The sequence below is a fragment of the Paroedura picta genome, chromosome 2, assembly GCF_049243985.1.
Source record: "Paroedura picta isolate Pp20150507F chromosome 2, Ppicta_v3.0, whole genome shotgun sequence".
In the NCBI taxonomy this organism is placed as follows: Eukaryota; Metazoa; Chordata; class Lepidosauria; order Squamata; family Gekkonidae; genus Paroedura; species Paroedura picta.
The window spans coordinates 20,070,073-20,089,558 of NC_135370.1; the positions used below are offsets into that span (position 1 = coordinate 20,070,073).

Here is a 19,486-nt window from a genome sequence, read left to right on the forward strand (position 1 = left end):
AGTTTACTGCAAACTCCTGCCATTTTCTTAGCTCATCCTGGGAATGGCATTCTGTCCGGCTGAAGTTCAAATGCACAATTCCAGCAAGGACTGAGGGCCCTTCCCTCCTGTCTTTGGGGAAGGAGTTCTGCACACAGCCTAGGCGGGTTGTGGAATGCAGCCTGATTATTGGTGACAGTGGTTGATTTCAGCTCATTTTCTATTTATATCCTAATTGGTTTGTAATTTTTTTAAAAAACGAAGAGTTGCCCGTCTTAGAGAGAAGCAATCCTGTGCAGTCATACTATAATGCAGGTAAAGAGAGGCTGGGTTGCCAAAGATGCATAGTTTAAGTTCTACTTGGAAGCAAATCCCATTTTATTCAGTGGAGCTTAATCTCAGGTTCTTAGATTACAGCCTCAGTAAGACTGACCTAGCCCCAAGGTTAAGCACACCACCTCTCTGTTGATTTTAATCGGCAGGTGACTCCTTCACTGCATGCAAATAGATCCTTATCCTGCTTCTGTGTAACAGCAACTTGAGGTTTAGACATTTATGGGCAATACAGTTTTAAGTCTCTTCCTTTGCCATCTGAAGCATCACCTGCTGATTTCTTCAGATCAAGGTGCTGTTAAAGGCAGAAGAGAAAACTGGACTCTCTTTTTCCCAATCTTTTGGCAACCCTGCTTTGGAACTGTAGGTTAAAAGTTGGAAAGCTAAAGAGTCTTTTAGAAAGTTCAAGAAAAGACATTTTGGTTTCCATAAAAATGCTTCCCCGTTGCTTGGGGAGCTTTTTCCGAGAGGGGGGGGGAGGAAAAAAGCTTTCCAAGCACCGGGGAAGGCGATCCACGGATCGGCTTCCCCGGTGCCTGGGGAGCTTTTTTCCTCCCCCCCCCTCTCGGAAAAAGCTCCCCAAGCACCGGGGAAGGCGATCGACGGCTCTGCGAGCCGCGGATCGCCGTCCCCGGTGCCTGGGGAGCTTTTTTCTTCCCCCCCCCTCTCGGAAAAAGCTCCCCAAGCACCGGGGAAGGCGATCCACGGCTCTGCGAGCCGCGGATCGCCGTCCCCGGTGCCTGGGGAGCTTTTTTCCTCCCCCCCCCCTCTCGGAAAAAGCTCCCCAAGCACCGGGGAAGGCGATCCACGGCTCTGCGAGCCGCGGATCGCCGTCCCCGGTGTCTGGGGAGCTTTTTTCTTCCCCCCCCCTCTCGGAAAAAGCTCCCCAAGCACCGGGGAAGGCGATCCACGGCTCTGCGAGCCGCGGATCGCCGTCCCCGGTGCCTGGGGAGCTTTTTTCCTCCCCCCCCCCCTCTCGGAAAAAGCTCCCCAAGCACCGGGGAAGGCGATCCACGGCTCTGCGAGCCGCGGATCGCCGTCCCCGGTGCCTGGGGAACTTTTTTCTTCCCCCCCCCTCTCGGAAAAAGCTCCCCAAGCACCGGGGAAGGCGATCCACGGCTCTGCGAGCCGCGGATCGCCGTCCCCGGTGCCTGGGGAGCTTTTTTCTTCCCCCCCCCTCTCGGAAAAAGCTCCCCAAGCACCGGGGAAGGCGATCCACGGCTCTGCGAGCCGCGGATCGCCGTCCCCGGTGCTTGGGGAGCTTTTTTCCTCCCCCCCCCTCCGATCTGAGGAAAACCTCACCAGGCCCCGGGGAAGGTGATCGGGCAGCCTGACGCGTCGGAGGTGCTAGGAACAACTGCGAGCCGCGCTTCGCGCGGCTTGCAGTTGCATGGGGCTGGGAATCGGAGGGACCAATCGGCAGGCGCTTCGCGCCTGCCGATTGGTCCCTCCGATTGTCTGTGCAGAGGAAGGGTCCAATCTGGACCCTTCCTCATCCCGGACACATCCCGCCTCAGAACGTCTTAGAGCTTTATTTAGTCCGTGGCGCCCGTGGCGCCACGGGCGGTGTTAAGATTTTAAATATCCACGACCCCAAGGAGTCCCGAAGTGGGACCGTTCCCTTCCTCTCCCACAACAGACAGCTCTGACAGGACTGCTCTGCGGAAACAGCCCTAAGAGAACTGTGTTGGAATGGCAATCAGCAAGCAATTTGGTGAAGTCAGCCCTGTGGGGCTGTTGTTCAGCAGTGTAAGCAGCTCACTAGTGACACCTAATGAACACTGTGAGGTTGCAGGGAATTCTGAGCCATGTGCTCTGTTTAATCTGAGCTACCCCACCCACTTCCTCCTTTTTGAGGAAGAGAAGGTCAGCGTGCTTTGCAGAAGCAAGCAAGGAGCATCCATGAAGGATCTGCTGATGTGAGGCACCCATAGAGGCAACTACTGTTTGCAACTACTCTGAAGAAGAAGAAGAAGAAGAAGAAGAAGAAGAAGAAGAAGAAGAAGGGAATGTTTGAATCCCCAAAACCACCACTGAGAGGGGATTGGTGGCTTACAATGATTGACAACCTGAGGAGCAGGAAGAAACCTGCAGGTTGTACACACTACCGACTTCTCCGCCACCTTGTTGGGAAGGGAAAAGTCATGATGAGATGGCAGAATAATGCGGGAGGGGTCTCCCATCAGCAAGCGGTCAAGTGTGCAGTTTACAATCGCACTTTTACAAGCAGGAGGTGGCATGAATTGTCCACCTCTATGCAGAAATGGTCATGGTTTGGGTCTTGCTTCTGCCCGCCAGCCTTGGAGGGCACCTGATACTTCTCACTTGGGTGGACAAGGGCTGCCATCACAGGAAGTGTCTGGCTTGAAGTGGGCACCTGGGGACTCTACCTGAAGCTCTTCTGCCCTCAAACTACATCCTTTCCTTAGTCTCCTTTGGGTTGTTCCTCCCACCTAAGCTGCTTCTTTTGGGAAGCCACAACTGTCTCAGAGGAACTCATGATATTTACGGCAGAGGTCTCCAACCCCCGGTCCGTGGCCCGGTACCGGGCCGTTAAGGCCATGGTACCGGGCCGCCAGCGGCCGCGCCTACCTTCCCCTCCCCCCGCAGCGAAAGGGGGGGAAGAGGCAGGCGCGGCCGCTGGCACGGCAGCAACGCAAACGCGCACGCGCGGAGCTGCCGCGCGTGCGTGTTTGCGCCCCTGCTGCCGAAAATGCACACGTGTGGCTGTTCTGCGCATGCGCGTTAGCGCCACCTAGTGGTGAAAACGCGCATGCGCGGCAACTGCGCATGTGCGTTTACATGTAGCTGCTGTGGCCGGGCCGCCGGCTCTCTCCCACCCTCGGAGGCGGTCCCCGACTACAAGGCGTGGTGGTGGGGGCATGCAAACATACTTTTACAGCCCTGCTATGGAAGAATGGCTCACTGGTCTCCTAGCTCACCGGGGGAGGGGGAACCAGTCAAGATCTGTCCAGCACCGGAAGCTAAAGAGGGTCAACCCCGGTTAGTCCATGGATGGGAGACCTCTGAGGAAATCCAGGGTTGCAGACCAGAACCAATGGGATGAAATAAATTCAAAAGAAATTCCGTCCAAACATCCGGAAGAAGTTCCTGACAGTGAGAGCGGTTCCTCAGTGGAACAGGCTTTTGAATTCATTTCATCCCATTGATTCTGGTACTAGAAGGTGGTAATCGTCTTCTCTCCAGGCTAAACAGACCAAGCACACAGACCGTCCCAAAATGGCTTTCTGTCCCCCTGCTCACGTCTCTGGTGACAGGATCTGCTAGCTGGATCAGCAGGGGCACCTGGCTACGGAAGATTACCTCCTTGACGGAGTGTCAGTTGCCATCTGACACGGCCACCCCATTCATTAAAGTCTCAACGAGCTCCTTGGAGATTCTTCTCAATTCGTCATCCTCCTAAAACGAATGGGAACCCAGTCAGTCAATCCCAAATTCCGGGGGCCTTGATGGGAGGGGAGGGGGAGGTGGTGGCTAAATCAATCAAGTGGCCATCTAATGCTTTGGAGCAAATGCACCCTTCCTTCTTGGGACCCCTCAATTCAGCGCATCAGGCTGCTGACAATCTCTGGGGATGAATTTGGGGCCGAAGGAAAGAGCGAAGAACAAGAAGAGTTGGTTTTTATACAATAGGACAACGGTACGGAGGTGGCAACGGTACGGTCTTGCCTGCTTGCTGCCTTACATCATGGAAATACTGGAGCATTGTTTGGATCAGTTGGACGCAAAGGGAGGTGTATTTTTTCATTTCGATTCTATCGAACACCGACTGCAGGGTTTTGATGGTCTCCTTCACTATCCTTTTGTCCATGCTGACAGCGCTAGCCGTGAGAGGAGTCAGGAGGGCCTCCAGAGACTCGTCCTGAAGGGAGGAAATGAGGGATGAGACCAGGTGGCCACACCGAGGGTGAGACACGCTCAGGCCTTTCTTCCGGGCTCCCTGCGCAGGCACATGGCCTGTGCCGCCAACCGAGAGCAGGACTCATTCTGCCTCTGACTTTTCTCTCCTGACAGAATGTTGCCCCTCGTGGTCCAAAGAGAGCGCGCGTGACCAAGGGAGGGATGCAGCTGATGGTGAGCTCAGAGAGACCTCCTTTCAATCAGCTGGCGGGAATTCTTCCTTCCTTCCAGGCAAGGTTGTCCAGTCCCAGGCTGGGAAATTCCCGGAGCTTTGGGGAGGGCACTTTGTTAGGGAAGAGCTTGGGCAGCCAACCACAAGGCATAGGGCCCGAGGCCTTCCTAAAAACCTAAGAAGGGCGCTGCTGGGTCAGACCAGTGGCCCATCTAGCCCAGCACAGTCCCCCTGGAGGGCCAAGAACAGGGCAGAGAGGGCGAGGCCTTCCTTAGAGCATCGGAAGAGCCCTGCTGGATCGTCTATCATAGAATCATAGAAGAGTTTGAAGGGGCCATACAGGCCATCTAGTCCAACCCCCTGCTCAACGCAGGATCAGTCCTAAGCATCCTAAAGCACCCAAGAAAAGTGTGTATCCAGCCTTTGCTTGAAGACTGCCAGTGAGGGGGAGCTCACCACCTCCTTAGGCAGCCTATTCCACTGCTGAACTACTCTGACTGTGAAAACCTTTTTCCTGATACCTAGCCTATATCGTTGTACTTGAGGTTTAAACGCATTACTGCATGTCCTCTCCTCTGCAGCCAGCAGAAACAGCATGCTGCCCTCCTCCAAGTGGCAACCTTTCAAATACTTAAAGAGGGCTATCATGTCCCCTCTCAACCTCCTTTTCTCCAGGCTGAACATTCCCAAGTCCCTCAACCTATCTTCATAGGGCTTGGTCCCTTGGCTCCAGATCATCCTCGTCGCTCTACTCTGTACCCTTTCAATTTTATCTACGTCCTTCTTGAAGCGAGGCCTCCAGAACTGCACACAGTACTCCAGGTGTGGTCTGACCAGTGCCGTATACAATGGGACTATGACATCTAGTGATGTTGATGTGATGCCCCTGTTGATACAGCCCAAAATGGCATTTGCCTTTTTTACCGCTGCATCACACTGCCTGCTCATGTTTAGTTTACAATCCACAAGTACTCCAAGGTCTCGTTCACACACAGTGTTACCTAGAAGCGTATCCCCCATCCAGTAGGCATGCTTTGCATTTTTCTGACCCAGATGCAGAACTTTACACTTATCTTTATTGAATTGCATCTTGTTCTCATTTCCCCATTTCCCCATTGTGTTCAGATCTCGTTGAACTCTGTCTCTATCTTCTATCACACCATCCGGTCTCACACAGGGGCCAACCAGTTCTTCAGGATGACCAGCAACAGGGAGTAGAGCCTGAGGCCTTCCTCTAAGGTTGCCTCCTGGCTCTGGGATTCAGAGGTGGACTGTCTCTGGATGTGGAGGTTCCCCTCAGTCTCCGTGGCTAGTAGCCAGTGAGAGACTTGTCCTCCGTTCATCGGTCTAGTCCCCTTTTCAAGCTGCCTGTTCCTTGGCCATCCCAACGTCCTCTGGCAGCAAATCCCACCTTTTCATCTCTCTCTCTCTCTCTGCGCAAAGGAGTCTTTCCCAAGGAAGTCCTTTCCCAAATCTGTTCCTCCCCAGGCTCCACCCCCCAGAGCTCCAGGCTCTTCTCGATCCAGAGCTGGCCATCCTATGGGACCGCTGCCCGCGGGCATCCGCTTACGTCCAGGTTGTGTTGCAGCAGGTGTCCCAGGCCTCGGATACCGAACAGCTGCATTTGTGGACACGGTTGTGCCATCCACCCTCTGAGGACGTCCAGGATGTCCTGCTTCACAAACCTCAGTCCGATGTCTCTGTGGAACAGGAGCTGAGGCACAAAACCCCCGTCGTGAGCAAGGCCAAACAGGACCACCCCCCTCCTGATGCCCAGGCCACAGAGGAAGATCCGTTCCCCTTTAGGAGGTGGACTCTCTATGGATTACGTGGGCTCCTTGGACTGAGATCACGGCCCCTCCACGATACTGGCTCGGGGCACTTGACAACAGGTCACAACAGGAAAGCACGGCTCATTAAAACAATCCTCCCAATGGTCAAATGCACGGGATTGCGAGGTCACTTAGAAAGCTCACGACAGATGTTGCACTGGGTGTCTGCAGTGCTTGGGGGACGACAATGGCGAGGGGAGAGAAGGCCCAGGAAACAGCCCACAGGGCTTCCAGCTGCCTGCCACGGGGGAGGAAACGGCTGGGGATGGGGGGTGCTTTGGGGGACAAGGCCATGGAGTCTGCCCATCAAAGCTGGGGGAACAGAACTGTGCTGCCTGGAGAGGAGGGGTCTTTCCAGGCCCCCCCCCCCGTCCGAGGCACTCCAGCCCTTCGAGCAGATCGGCCCCCCGAGCGCTTCGGCCCTTAGAACACATCGGCCCCTAGAGCGTCTTGGTCGTTCCAGCGGTTCATAGAATGCACAGCACACTGTTTTGCAAGAGCCTTTGCGCTGCATAGATGTTTTTAGTTCCTTGGCTTTGTGAAAAAATTGTGCACAATAAAAGTAATATGAAAGTCCTTACACCCTTGAAGGTCCTAACTGTCACCCGTTGGGTTTTTAGGGTTCCACTTCCGGGTCCCCCCCTTTTGGTTTTTGTTCCATGTTGTAAAAAACACATTTTGGGGGAAAGGGGAAGGGAGCAGAGCATGATGGGAGGCTGCCTCCGTGGGACTCTTGAATTCCAGCCTGGGAAAGGAGGGGGGAAAAGCCCAGATGCGGAGAGGCGAGAGTCGACTCTCAGCCTCCCAAGGAAATCCAAGGGGAGGCTCAGACAAGGTAGGCCTCCTCACGTGGAAACCGTCGTGGTCCTTGCCCCAGACCTTGGAATGACCTCAGCGACCCCCGAAGTCCTCCACCTCCTGGGGGGGGGAGGCGGGAGATCTCCTGCTTTCCCTCCAGGCCACAGAGACCCATTCCCCTGGTGAAATGGGCAGCTCTGGAAGGTCGACGGGGTGGCAGGACACTCTCCCCCCAGCAGCACCCCCCAGCCTCTGCCCCCCGGTCTCCAGGGATCTCTGGGCAATCCTCCCGACAACCCTCACCCTCCCCACCGCCGGGAAGGGAGCTCCAGCAAGCCCGATCCCATCCGATCTCCGGAGACAAGCCAATGCCCTGGCCAGTCTCTGGAGGGGAGGCCTCCAAGGGGTTGGGGGGCAGTTCCTCCCAGGAACACGAGGGGTCAGGATGCAGAGCCAGGAAAGGGCCAACCACCTGCCCACGCCCCTGGCCTGGCTGCCAGACAGCCCCCAGGTCTGCTGGCTACGCCACACACCCCGGATGAGAAACAGCAAGAGAGCCGGGAATGGGACAGAGTCTTGGTGCCCCCAGGGAGAGCTCCTTGTGGTCCTGCCTGGCTGGGAACGGGTTCAAGGAGGTCAAGAGTCCAGTAGGCCACGATCCACGGATTGACCCAGCACAAGTGTCTGCATGTGTCGCGGTCATCCAGGGCTCACCTCGGTGAAAAAAGCCATTCCAACTGTCCTCTCCTTCAGCTCGTGATGGTACAAATATGCGTTGGCCAGTTTGAAGGTCATCACCATGTGCGCTTTGGTGAACTTGAACAGCTCCCTGTGTGGGGAAAACACAAAATCCCCAAAGGGTCAGCGACTCCGAAGGTTCAAAGTCAGGAACGGCTGGGCCCTGCTACCCCTGTGGCGGCTGCAGCGCATGCGGCATCCCCCAATCTGTCTCAGGAGGCTGCAGAGTGAGCCCCACCGAAAGTGCTGTCTTTTAGGAAGCAGCATCTAATGGACAACGGGGATGCCAGACCCCAGGTAGGAGCTGGGGCTCCCCCGTTCCACAGCTCCTCTCCAGGGGACGGAGATCTGTCCCCCTAGAGAAAAGGGCTGCTAGGGAGGGAGGACTCCCTCGCCCTCTCCTCCACTCAGGTCCCCCCTGCCCCCAATCCCACCGATTCTCTGCTCCACCGCCAAAGGCTCTCTAGTGAGGCAGCTGGCTCCTTCTGGCCGGCCGGCCCGTCCCTCTTGGCCTGCCTCTTCTTACCTGACGAGGTCAAAAACCCCTTCGAAGAAAGTACCCGGCTGCTGCAGTTTGTCCCAGGTGCCTTGTATCGTCAGTATGTTGTACACCCTGCAGAAGCCCATGCATGCGATGAGGTTCTTCAGGGCCTGGACGCCAGAGCTGAACGGAGCAAAGGAGAAAGTGTCCCCAGAAGCCGTTTTGCCCAGCCGGACCGCCTCTAAGGACAGGGGTGGCCCCTGCTGGCAGGCGCTCATGGGAACTGTAGTCCAAGTCCATCTGGCCATTTTGTCTATGGCCATCTGGAGAGCCACACTTTGCATGTCTATTGCTTGGGTTTTGCTGCTAGCCTAGCCTTGCCTGGCCTGGCCAAATCAGGGGTATGGCCACTGTGGAGGGCACAGACACACCTCAGAGCCCTCCAAGGGCAAGTGACTGATGGGGACCCCCGGAAGGGGCTTCCAAGACCAATGGAAGGCAGAGGTGGGTGGCCATTGCCTTCCTCTGCAGACCTTTTGTGGTCATCCTTTCTGTTGGCAGAGTTTATAGATGCCCTGGCTGCTGGAAGAATAAATAGCTTATTGAGAAAAGAAGCAGCTTTGTGAAGAAGAGAGGAGAGAGATGGTCCTAACAGTCTAACTGACTAATAGTTTTCTTCCCAAAGCAATTGGGAGCAAGTGTGCTCAAAGGAGCAGGAGCCAATGAGGACACAACATTAATTATGAGAAGACAAAAGTAATTGTATTTAGAAAAAGACCCAAAAAATCACACTGGAGTATACAAGGGCACCCTATTGTACAATGTAGCTCTTTCAAATATCTGGGAGTCACATTTAAAGATACCCTGAATTGGAATGCACACTTAGAAACCATCAAGTCCTCTGCACTGAGGTTAGTTGGGTCTATTCTGAGATTCTACTACACAAAGGGAGGACATCTTATAGACCCAGCCTTGAAACTATTTACTAGCAAGGTCGTCCCTCACCTCTTGTACGCTGCTGAAATCTGGGGTTGGAAGGAAGATATTATTACCAGCTTAGAAACTATTCAAAATCTTTTTCTCAGGCGCATCTTAGTCCTTCCAAAGGGAACATCAGCAGCTCTTATCAGAGCAGAAACTGGCCTTCCCTCAATTAGGGCTCGCATACATTTGGCCATTGTAAAAGTATGGAAGAAATGGAAGCATGGAACATCAAGTTCAAATTCACTTAGTGAACAATCTTTTAAGCTTTTGTTGGCCAAAGATCCTTCTCGCTCCAGATTTTTAAATAACATTTTGTCACGGTATTCCATCCCAGATGACCTGTTAAACCCTTCAGGAGATAATAACCAACTCAGAGACTGGGTATTTATCTCAGATGCCTTGATTGATAGATCATTAATCCTGCAATCTAAAAGTTCACCCTGGTACAAATTATTCAAAACAAACCATTTGAGATCTTCCTATCTAGTCTATCTTTCAACTCATAGTCTCAGAGTAGCTTTTACCTCCATGCGATTTCAAACAATGCCAACAGCTGTATTGAGTGGGCGATACCATAAAACACCAAAAGATCAATGCTTCTGTATTTGTGGAGCTTTAGTCCTGGAGGATCTCCCACATTACATTCTCACTTGCCCATTGTATACAGATCCTAGGGCCAAATTTCTAGCTGGCCTACTAGATGGGCTAAATGATAAATCAGAACAGGAAAAACTTGTGTTTTTGTTAGCTGATACTAATTCATTTGTTTCTAACAAAATGTCATTATTTGCCCTTGCAGCAAAGAAAATAAGGGCCAGAGTGGTGATGCAGAGAGCAAGTACCTAGAGGAGCTTTAGGATAGGTGGACATATGTAGTCTGGAAATGTTTTTATGATGTTAAGTGATTGTTGTCTGAGATTGCACATTCTTTTTATTACTGATTTGAAATGTTTTAAATCCTTTTATATTTTCCTTTTGTATTGTAATGGCCTATGGCTACATGCAATAAAATCTGACTTGAACTTGACTAATAGTTTTCTTCCCAAAGCAATTGGGAGCAAGTGTGCTCAAAGGAGCAGGAGCCAATGAGGACACGGGCAGAGTGTTTGGAAAAGACCAGGACATTCCTAAAATACACGTGCTACTTCACTCCTCCGGTGCAGACAGGATCCAGGAGGACAAAGTCTGAATCCCATGTTGTGAAATCTCAGTGGATGTCCATGGGCCCATCGCATGCTCTCCACCTAGCCTACCTCATAGGGTTGTTGTGAGGATAAAATGGAGGAGGGGAAAAGACGTAAGCTGCCATTGTGGGGGGAAGCGAGTAGCTGAAGGACAGGTGAGATCCGTCCCTGTCTCATGGGAGAGCAGAACCGGGCCCATCTCCGATCTTGGCTTCTTACCTCACTACTCCGGATGGTTCTGAGGCCTCAGAATAATTGGACCTCCTGGATCCTTTCCTGCTCGATCCCAGGGAGTAACTGATTTGAGTCACCAGCGCTATCAGCAGGTGTGGGAATTTTTCCCGGACAACTTCAGCCGCGTTGGGCAGGGTCAGGATCCAGCGCAAGGCATTGGTGGCCTGGGGGGAGGAGAAGGAGGAATGGATTCAATAGAGGCAACCAAGAACCAGAGAACCTGCCAGGCAGCCCCTCCTGCGGACCCTGCGCAGAGACCAGGGGCTGAGTTCCAGACCACAGAGACCAGTTCCCCCGGAGACAAGGGCTACTCTGCAGGTCTGGCATTAGGCACCATCCCTCCACCACAACTACAAGGCAGAAGACTCAGGAGGGGAAAACCTGCGTCTAAAACAGGACAATTTTAGATGCAATCAACAAACTTGCTCTCTTTTTCTGAATTTGGTTTTGGCTGTAGCGACACCCAAAACAATGGTTTCTGCCAAAAAGCTTTCAGCAGCTATGGTCGAAGCAAATTTCTTTTTACAATTTCCAGGAACAAAGGCTTACGGGTAACAATTCTCCTTGGCTGCTGATGTCACCTTCACTTGGGAAGCCTTTATCGATTTTGCAGCATCAATTATTTTTCTGGATGGATGCTTGCCTCTTTTTTCCAGTTAAGAGAACAACGTCCTCTTAGAATTTTGAGAATCTTTAAGAGTTCATTGACTTACAGATAACAGTAAGGGGCTTTACGCACCGGGATCTTTGTAGCAAATTGGTCACTGAATGAAAAATCGCCATTTAAAATAGTGGAATTCGTCGTTATGCATACCTGCCTTTGTAGTGGAATCCAGTTGCGTTTTGTAGCGTTTCCCACAGGCTTCCGGTCTCGGCAGAAATCGCTAGAAAGGAAGCGCTATTGCCAAGCTCGTCCCGCCCCTGGCCCTCAAGCAGCCAATGGGCAGCCGTTAGCATGCTCCCAAACAGCCCCTTTCCCTTTAAGAAAGGTTTTTTTAAAAAAAAAAACAGACCCATTGCAACGAATCTGTGTAGATTCGTTGCAACGGAGAGACCCATCCAGCTGCCTAGTGTGTTTGAGCTGTCGTTTGATCGTTTGATCGTTGCCACGCTTTCCGGAGGGTGAATCCACTTTTGGGGATTTCCCTGAAAGCGTTACAAGGAAGCGCTTTTTGCAGATTGGTTTCAGGTGTGTGGCAGATTGTCGACGACGTTGTGCAAAACAGCAAATCAGTAGCGTTTTCAATTGGCAACCATTGTGCTATTTTGAAGGCGTGCAAAAAGCCCCTAAGTGTCAAAATGTCTTGTACAAAACGAAATGGACTCTTTAATACTTATGGATTCATATTCATTCAAGTGCGTAGCCGTGTCAGTCTGAAGTAGCACAACAAAAGTTGAGTCCAACAGCACCTTTAAAGGCAGCAAAGATTACAGATAACTTAGCTGAACAAGAATCACAAGCAACAACAATCATAACAACCAGGGAGATGGTATGATGAATGCATTTTTACACTAGAATCATGACTTATAAGCCCCCTGTTACTCGTAAAATACTGCAAAGCGCTTTTCTGCTCAACTGATGGAAGCGGCCTGGCAGAAACGACCGTTTTGCATGTCACCGCAAGGAAAAGGCAATGAAGAAAAAGACGGCAAGCAAGTGGGCTTACGGCTTCTCAAACTGTCCTGTTTTAGACACAGCTTTTCCTGTGGTGTGGGAATTCTGTCCCCCCCTCTGAGATCCCTCCTCCCACCTCCAAAACATTTCCTGCCCAGCCTCCCCGGCCCTGGATGGCCAGGCTCTTCCCAACCCGGAGCTGGCGGCCCAAAGGGACCCAGAGCAGTCCTGGTGGGGCTTTGTACCGCCAGAGGCAGGAGGGACTTGCTGTTGCGCCTCCCAGAGTTTTCCGAGCGGGGGTCTTCGCCCTGCAGGCGTTTCAGCAGCGGCCTCAGGAGCCTGGTGTTGGAATAGGGATCGGAAACCAGGGCTTTCCACACCTCCTTGGCATTGCTGCGGTTTTAAAAACAGAGCAAGAAAGGAAACTCAGGCTTTGGCTCACACTCCCACTGGCGGCCCCAACTGCAGGCCTTCCGTCCCATGGTGAGATCTCTGGGTCAGGGGGGCAGCTGCCGCCAAAGCCCCATCTCCCCACCCACCCTGCCAAGCCGACTGGACCTCCCACGGCCCCTCAGGGAAGCCCCCTCTAGCCCCGCCCGCTTCCCGAAAGCACTTGGCAGGTGTCAGGCCAAAGATCAGGGCGTGGGCACCGCATTGGGGAGCCCTGCTCTGCTGTGTTTCTCCCCAAACATCACCCAAACCTCCCCACAACCCACCCTCAACAGCTGCCCCACCTACCCATCACAGCCCACGGAGACTTCCAGCAGGCAGTCCACCACTCCGCCGACACGCCTGCACGCCAGGGAGCAGATGGCCCTCTTGGCCTCCTGCTTGGTGAAGGCATCCCGGATGTTGGGGAGGCGGCTGTATATCTCCCTGACAGTCAAGGGCAGCTGCAGGACGGAAAGGGGACCATGAAGGCAACAACCTGCCTGCCCTCTCACCCCTGCCTTGCCACCAGCCAGTTTTCAGTTAGAGTCGGAAGATCCATTGCTTGGGGCCAGAGAGACCGTCTGGAACCTGCAAAAACCTAGCGGCCCCTTCAAGGACATCTATTCTCCTATTTATGGGTAGGCATTTGTGGACTGTGCTCCCTGAGAGAGCCAGCGTGGCTGAGAGTGGCGGACTGCAATCTGGAGGAGCCTATTAGAATCCACGCCTCCACATGCAGCTATCTGGGGGACCTTGGGCTAGTCCCAGTTCTTTTGGGGCTGTTCTCGCACAGCAGTTTCCCTTAGAGCTCTCTCAGCCCCACCTACCTCTGGGGTGGGGAGAGGGAGGAAAAGGTATTTGTAAGCCACTTTCGGACTCCTTTGAGTAGTGAAAAGCGGGTTTCAGAAATCCAGCTCTTCTTTACTGATACAGCGGTTCAAACGGAGCAGTAATATCGGGGCTCTCTCAGCCTCGCCTCCCTCACAGGGAGTCTGTTGTGGGGAGAGGAAAGGAAAGGCGAGTGGAAGCCGCTTTGAGACCCCTTTGTGTAGAGAAAAGCGGCATATAAGAACCAACGCTTCCTCCTCCTCCTCCTCGATAACTCTCCTTTCTTATTCATAGGGTCTCCAAATTCAGCGCAGGGCAGCTTCCCGGGCTGATATGGGAAGGAGGCAGGACCCCCCCTTTCTGCCCCCCTGTCCACAACTACCAGACAAGCTCCCCCTCCCCCAATTTCCTCTTGTTCCTCACATCTTCCACATCCGTCCCGCACTCTTCCAGGAAGGATCTCAGTAGCATTGATGCAGCCTGAGAGATGAGTCTGTCTCCGTGAATCAGGTTGCTGGTGGTTTTGAGAACCAGTTCCGTGAGCTGACCGGGGCTGAGGTGCTCCCCGAAAGCCTGACACAGAGAGAAAGCAGAAAGAGGGTTTTCCTTGGACCTGCTGCTCACCCCGGCTGTTCATGGCGACACCGAGCGGGAAGGAAAACTGCAAGAGCAACGAGACCAAGCAGGAGCCCTGCAGCACCCTGAGGGGGAACTAACTTTGGTCCAGCCGTCCTGGACAAGAGAGGATTTTGCCAGAGGCCCACTGGCCTTTGCAGGAGCCACCCACAGATAAAGGGGGGCAGATTCACATAGTGGCCTCTCCAGTATAGCAGCTTCAATATGTGATCTGAATCTTAGATTCGGGTCCAGTAACTGGCTCTCTCTCACATATCCAATAAGCTGTGACTCTTGAAGTCTCCAGGGAAGGCCAGACTGGCTCTCCAGATGTCCATGGACTACAACTCCCATGAACCCCTGCGCGGGAATTTCAGTCCATGGACATCTGGAGAGCCACAGTTTGGCCACGCCATAGACCCAGAAAATCTGGTTCATTCCTAAGGTACTACTGGACTTGAATCGACCTCTTCTACAGCAGAACAACATGGCAACGCTCCTGGAATGATTGGAACAGCCAAATCTGAAGGTTTTTCAGGGCTGTAGCATGGAGGTCCCTAGGAATGAATGACCTCCAAAATTCCTATAGTAATAGTAGGCAGGAGTTCTGGCCCTGCTGGTGGACCACCCAAAGGCCCCTGGGCTCTGGCCCCTGTGAGACCCCGAGTGTTGGACTGACTCGTCCCCTGGCCTGATCCAACAGGGCTTCTCTTTTGTTATTCCTGGCCGCGGCTAGCCTGGTCTCATGAGACCTCGGAAACTCAAGAGGGTCCGCCTTGGCTAACACGTGGATGGGAGACCACAAAGAAGAATTCCAGGGTGGCGAAGCAGAGGCGGGGAAACTACCTGTGAATTTTGGGCTCTGGAAATCCTGTGGGGGGCCAAAAGCTGGCTACACAAACTGCACCTTCAAAGAATTCACCTGGACATTCAAACTGTGCATGTCTGGGGGAAGTTCCTCTAGCACTCTCTTCCAGAGATGGACTTTCCCCAGACATGCTCAGTTTGAATGGCTTCCCATGGGTGTCCTGCTAAAAACGCAGCCCAGAAAGTTTCCAAACCCAAAGGGAAATCTGCCACGTGGCCTTCTGGAGTGTGGTTTTAGGGGGACACCCATGGGAGTCAACTGGAAAGAGGGCGGGAGAAGAAAAGGCCTGGGAGGGAGATTATTTTTAGGATGATTCTGTTAGTATTATTAAATGTATAGTCTGCCTTCCTCCTGGGACTCAAGGTGGATGACATGATCACACCCCATAAAAGCCCCGCCCCATTAAAGCCCAAGGTGGCTAAAAAGACCCTCCTACCACCCCACAGTCATCAAACCAAGGGTTCACCCGAGAGGACAGAGGACTCTGACCTTCGGCGGTCTCGGGAAGTACCTGGGCCACTTTAGAGGCGTCGTTATGAAAGACGGAAGGGCCGGAAATGAAAAGGTCTTCTCGCTCCCATTTCACGATATTCCCCTTCTTGTTCTTGGGTCTCTTGTCCATCTCCTTAACTAATCAGCATGTTTCGGGAGGGAAAAGTCAGCGTTAGTTTCTTCCCCATCCGCCGGCTGTTCCCCACTTCAGGCAGCCCGCCTGGGCCCCATCTGCACACGCTAGATCAGTGGTCCCCAACCTTTTTATCACCGGGGACCACTCAACGCCGGGGACCACTCACCGGGGACCACTCAACGCCTTTTACTGAGGCCCGGTGGGGGGGGTAGTTTACTCCTCTACTCTCAACCACTGCCCTAACGCTCTCTGATCGCTATGGTAATGTTTAAACATCCCTTCAAAATAAGATACAGACACGCCACAACAATAAACATAAGGAACATTTTCTTGTCATGGAAATCTTAACACATGACAATGACAAATCAATGGTTACCCTGAGCTTGTTTCTCTGCAACGAGATAGTCCCATCTGGGAGTGATGGGAGACAAGGACACCCGAAGTGTGTTGTAATGTAAAGGGCCGGGGGGGGGGGAAGGGTGGGTGGGGGGGAGAAGGTGTCCCTCGGGGCCACCTCCAATTAGTCGAAGGACCACATGTGGTCATCCGCTAGATGATGCGCTTTCAATGCCCTTTCGAAGAATCCAGCTGCAAAAGCGCACTGAAAGTGCATTATCCAGTGTGTGCAGAATGGGCCACTGGTCCCTACTGCCGCTTTTGCATTATATCTTGCCGTTTCCACACTGTGGGTGCCCTGAGGAGGGGGGGGAGACCCTACCTTAGAAAAGTTTAGGAAGCCCTGAAAGGCCAATTTATTTCCTCGGGGAGGGGGCTAATGGGATATAAATAGCAGGTATTTGGGGATTTGGGACTTTACTTGGTTGGGATTCAGTTGTGAAGAACACCCCCGAAGGCAGAGATGGAATTCAGTGAGATCGGAACATGCTGGAAAGACACTTCAGGGAAGCAGGGTGTGTGAATGAGATCTTGGGGCACTTGGGGACGGGAAGCTAAAGGCGAGCAGACAGGGTGATGCGGCGGTAAAGGAGGCAAAGGCAGCCTTGGGCTGTATGAAAAGAGGCATCCCATCAAAATCGCAGGATGTCCGAGTCCCACCGTACATCCCACATTGCTTAGACTGCTCCTGGAATCCCATGTCCAGTTCTGGAGGCCCCACTCCAGAAAGGACGTGGACAAAATGGAGACGGTGAAGAGGAGATGGCCAAGCCAAGTGAGGAAAGGTCTGGGGAAGAGGAGGTGGAGAGGGGACAGGACGGCTCGCTTAAAGTATCTCAAAGGTTGTCATTTGGAGGAGGGCAGGGAACAGTTGATGGCAGAGGATAGGACCCACAGTCATAGATTTAAACTATGGGTAGAAAGGTACAGGCTACAGATCAGGGAATCTTTCTTTACAGTCTGAGTACTTCTACTGAGTACTACTACTGAGTCCTCATTTTAATAGTGCTGCGATCCCCCCCCCCTCCCGAGTCTGCCAGGAGAGGACGGAATCAGCATTTCAACAGTAAACAAATAAATAAAGGTGAGCTTTGAGCTGGTGGTTTTCAGATTTCCCAGCATGCCCCTCACCCATTTGGCTCATGGTCAGGTGGTGGAGGTGGTACATCGCTTGGGCCGCCTGCAGGCCAATCTCCTTCACGCTGTCCATGGTCCGCATGCCCAACACCGCCACCAGCTGGCCAAGCAAGGAAAACTCCTGCGAGACCTGAAAGGGAGAGGGAGGTGGGAAGGGGCCCCCAGGAAGCCTGCCGTGCTTTCCTCCTGCAGGGCCCCAGGCTGCCTCACTGGCCCAGAGAGAAGACTCGCCCCCCCCACTTCCCCCTCGAAGGGGAAACACCCTGGACCCCCTCTTCTTCTCCTGCAGCTGACGGGCTGCATTTGCACTGGGAGGCATCACTGCTGCAGCAGCCCCTGAAACACTCAACAGCGTTGCTGTCAGGTCAGGAGGTTTCATGAGACGCTGCTTGTTTGTTCAGAGGTCTCGCACAACCAGTGGGGGTCCCTCTAGTCCAGCCTCCTGTCTCACGCGGGGCCGCCAGTTCCTGGGGCAGGCCCGCAACAGAGCCCAGAGGCTGTGGCCTCCACAAGAACATCAGGAGAGCCCTGCTGGAGCTGCTTCGGGGGATCCAACAAGATGCCCGGCATTTCGGTCACGGGATGTGCCCCTTGGGACGGGCTCTTCCGCTCCCAAGGATGCTCACGTCAAAATCGAGGTGTTCGGCGGCAAATTTCAGCACATGGCTGGTGCTCCGCACGGCTCTTTCCCGCTCGTGGGGCATCTCCGATTCCATCCAGCCGTTGGTGTGCTGTGAAGAAAGAGCACACTGGAGACAGAGAGCAAAACCAGAACCAGCAAAGTCTCCGTTCCAGGACCACTCCCAGAATGGCCCGTTGGGAAAGGACAAGGTTTGAGCCCAGTGGCACCCTGAAGACGCACAGAGAGAATTCGGGGGGTCTAAAGGGGAAGGATGGCTCCTCGCCAGAGAGCAGAGATGAATTCCCCTGGCAAAAACAATGGGTGTTTGGCGTGGGCTCCACGGCATCGTACCCCTCGGAGGTCCCCGCCCTGCCCAGCTCTCCCCTCCCATGGAGTGGTCTTCCTTTCTCGATGGGCTGGTCCTCTCCCCACTGGAGAGCTGGCTTGTTCCTCGCTGTGGGCAGGCCTTGCTGCGGGGGCCCCTGAGCGCCCTCCCCCCTAGAGAAGGCTTCCTCAGCCCGGGTTTCCTGGAACAGCCCTGGAAGGGTTTTCTGCAGGGGTGGGAGGGGATGGGTCTTGTACACACATTTCCTCCAGTGATATGACCGCAGAGGGTCATGCCAGTCTGCTCCCCCCTCCCAAAACGGCCAGTGATGGGCCCGGAGGGGGCGGGGAGGGGTGGGCCCCCGAGTGGGCGTGTCCACAGCTCTGCTTCCCAACCGTATTCTGCACGATCGCACCCCTCCTGGGGTTGGTCGAAGCCCCAAGGATGTTTCAGGGCTTTGTCCATGGTTAGAAAGTAGAGAAAGGCTGATCTAGAGTTTCTCTCCTGACCTCCAGGGAGCAGAGAACAGCTCACCCCAAGAAAACAGCCACTTTGGGCGGTGGCCTTGATGGATGCTCCTCTCCTTGGGCTCTGCCCAGGGAAATCCCAAGTCAGCCACCTAAGCAGCTCCCTAAAGGCCATGCATGCCTGCTCTATGCCATGGAATAGAGGCTTTAAGCTGGGCCTGCATTGAGCAGGGGGCTGGACTAGACGCTGGTCCGGCCCCTTCCCACTCTACGGTTCGATCCTGGATTAAGCAGGGGCTTGGACTATATGGCCTGGGTGGCCCCTTCCCACTCTAGGATACTATGCTTTTATTAGGCCTTAGAGGAGTTACTAGTTCCCTTACTATCAATATTTCTTGAAGTCCATCCATGTTGGGCACCTCGGACAGGAGGCTGGTGAGCACTGAATTGCACGCGCTCATCGTCTGCTCGTAGAAGTCCTAAAGGGAGAGAAGACAACGCCGTTAGCATGAGCCAAGGCACGGAGAAGGTCAGTCTGCCAGACGTGGCCAGGGCTGGGGAAAGCAGGGCTTCTATTCCAGTGGAATATCCAGACGCGTTTGCAAGCAGGACAGGCCCAAGGGTGAGCCTCCGGGACACAGCTCTCACGTGCCAAATGGCCGCCATTCCTGAGGCTGCGTTTATAAAAAGCAAACGGGTGGCATTGCAGAAAGAGGAGTGTGGGGAGAACAGGGACCTCAGTGGGGCCCAAGGCCACCCAGTCCCCCCTCCAAAGCCGCCCTTTCCTCCAGGGGCACTGATCTCTGCCGTCTGGAGATGTGGTGCAATTCTGGGGGATCCCCAGGCCCCACTTGGAGGCTGGCATACTCTCTGCTAGCCCTAAAGGGAGAGAGAAAA

General features: G+C 53.7%; 1 protein-coding gene across 1 annotated transcript; it reads right to left on the reverse strand.

Moving 5' to 3' along the window:
• Positions 1-3,482: 3,482 nt before the first annotated feature.
• On the reverse strand, positions 3,483-19,084 carry LOC143830977 (maestro heat-like repeat-containing protein family member 7). The gene is made up of 13 exons (XM_077324195.1): positions 18,973-19,084; positions 17,802-17,906; positions 17,170-17,305; positions 15,526-15,644; positions 13,955-14,104; positions 13,010-13,164; positions 12,517-12,664; positions 10,642-10,820; positions 8,300-8,437; positions 7,750-7,864; positions 5,976-6,119; positions 4,019-4,195; positions 3,483-3,732 (listed from the first exon to the last, which is right to left on the reverse strand). Exons 1-13 carry the CDS (start codon positions 19,048-19,050, stop codon positions 3,652-3,654), a joined length of 1,725 nt encoding a protein of 574 aa, XP_077180310.1. The 5' UTR covers positions 19,051-19,084; the 3' UTR covers positions 3,483-3,651.
• Between the last annotated feature and the right edge of the window lie 402 nt (positions 19,085-19,486).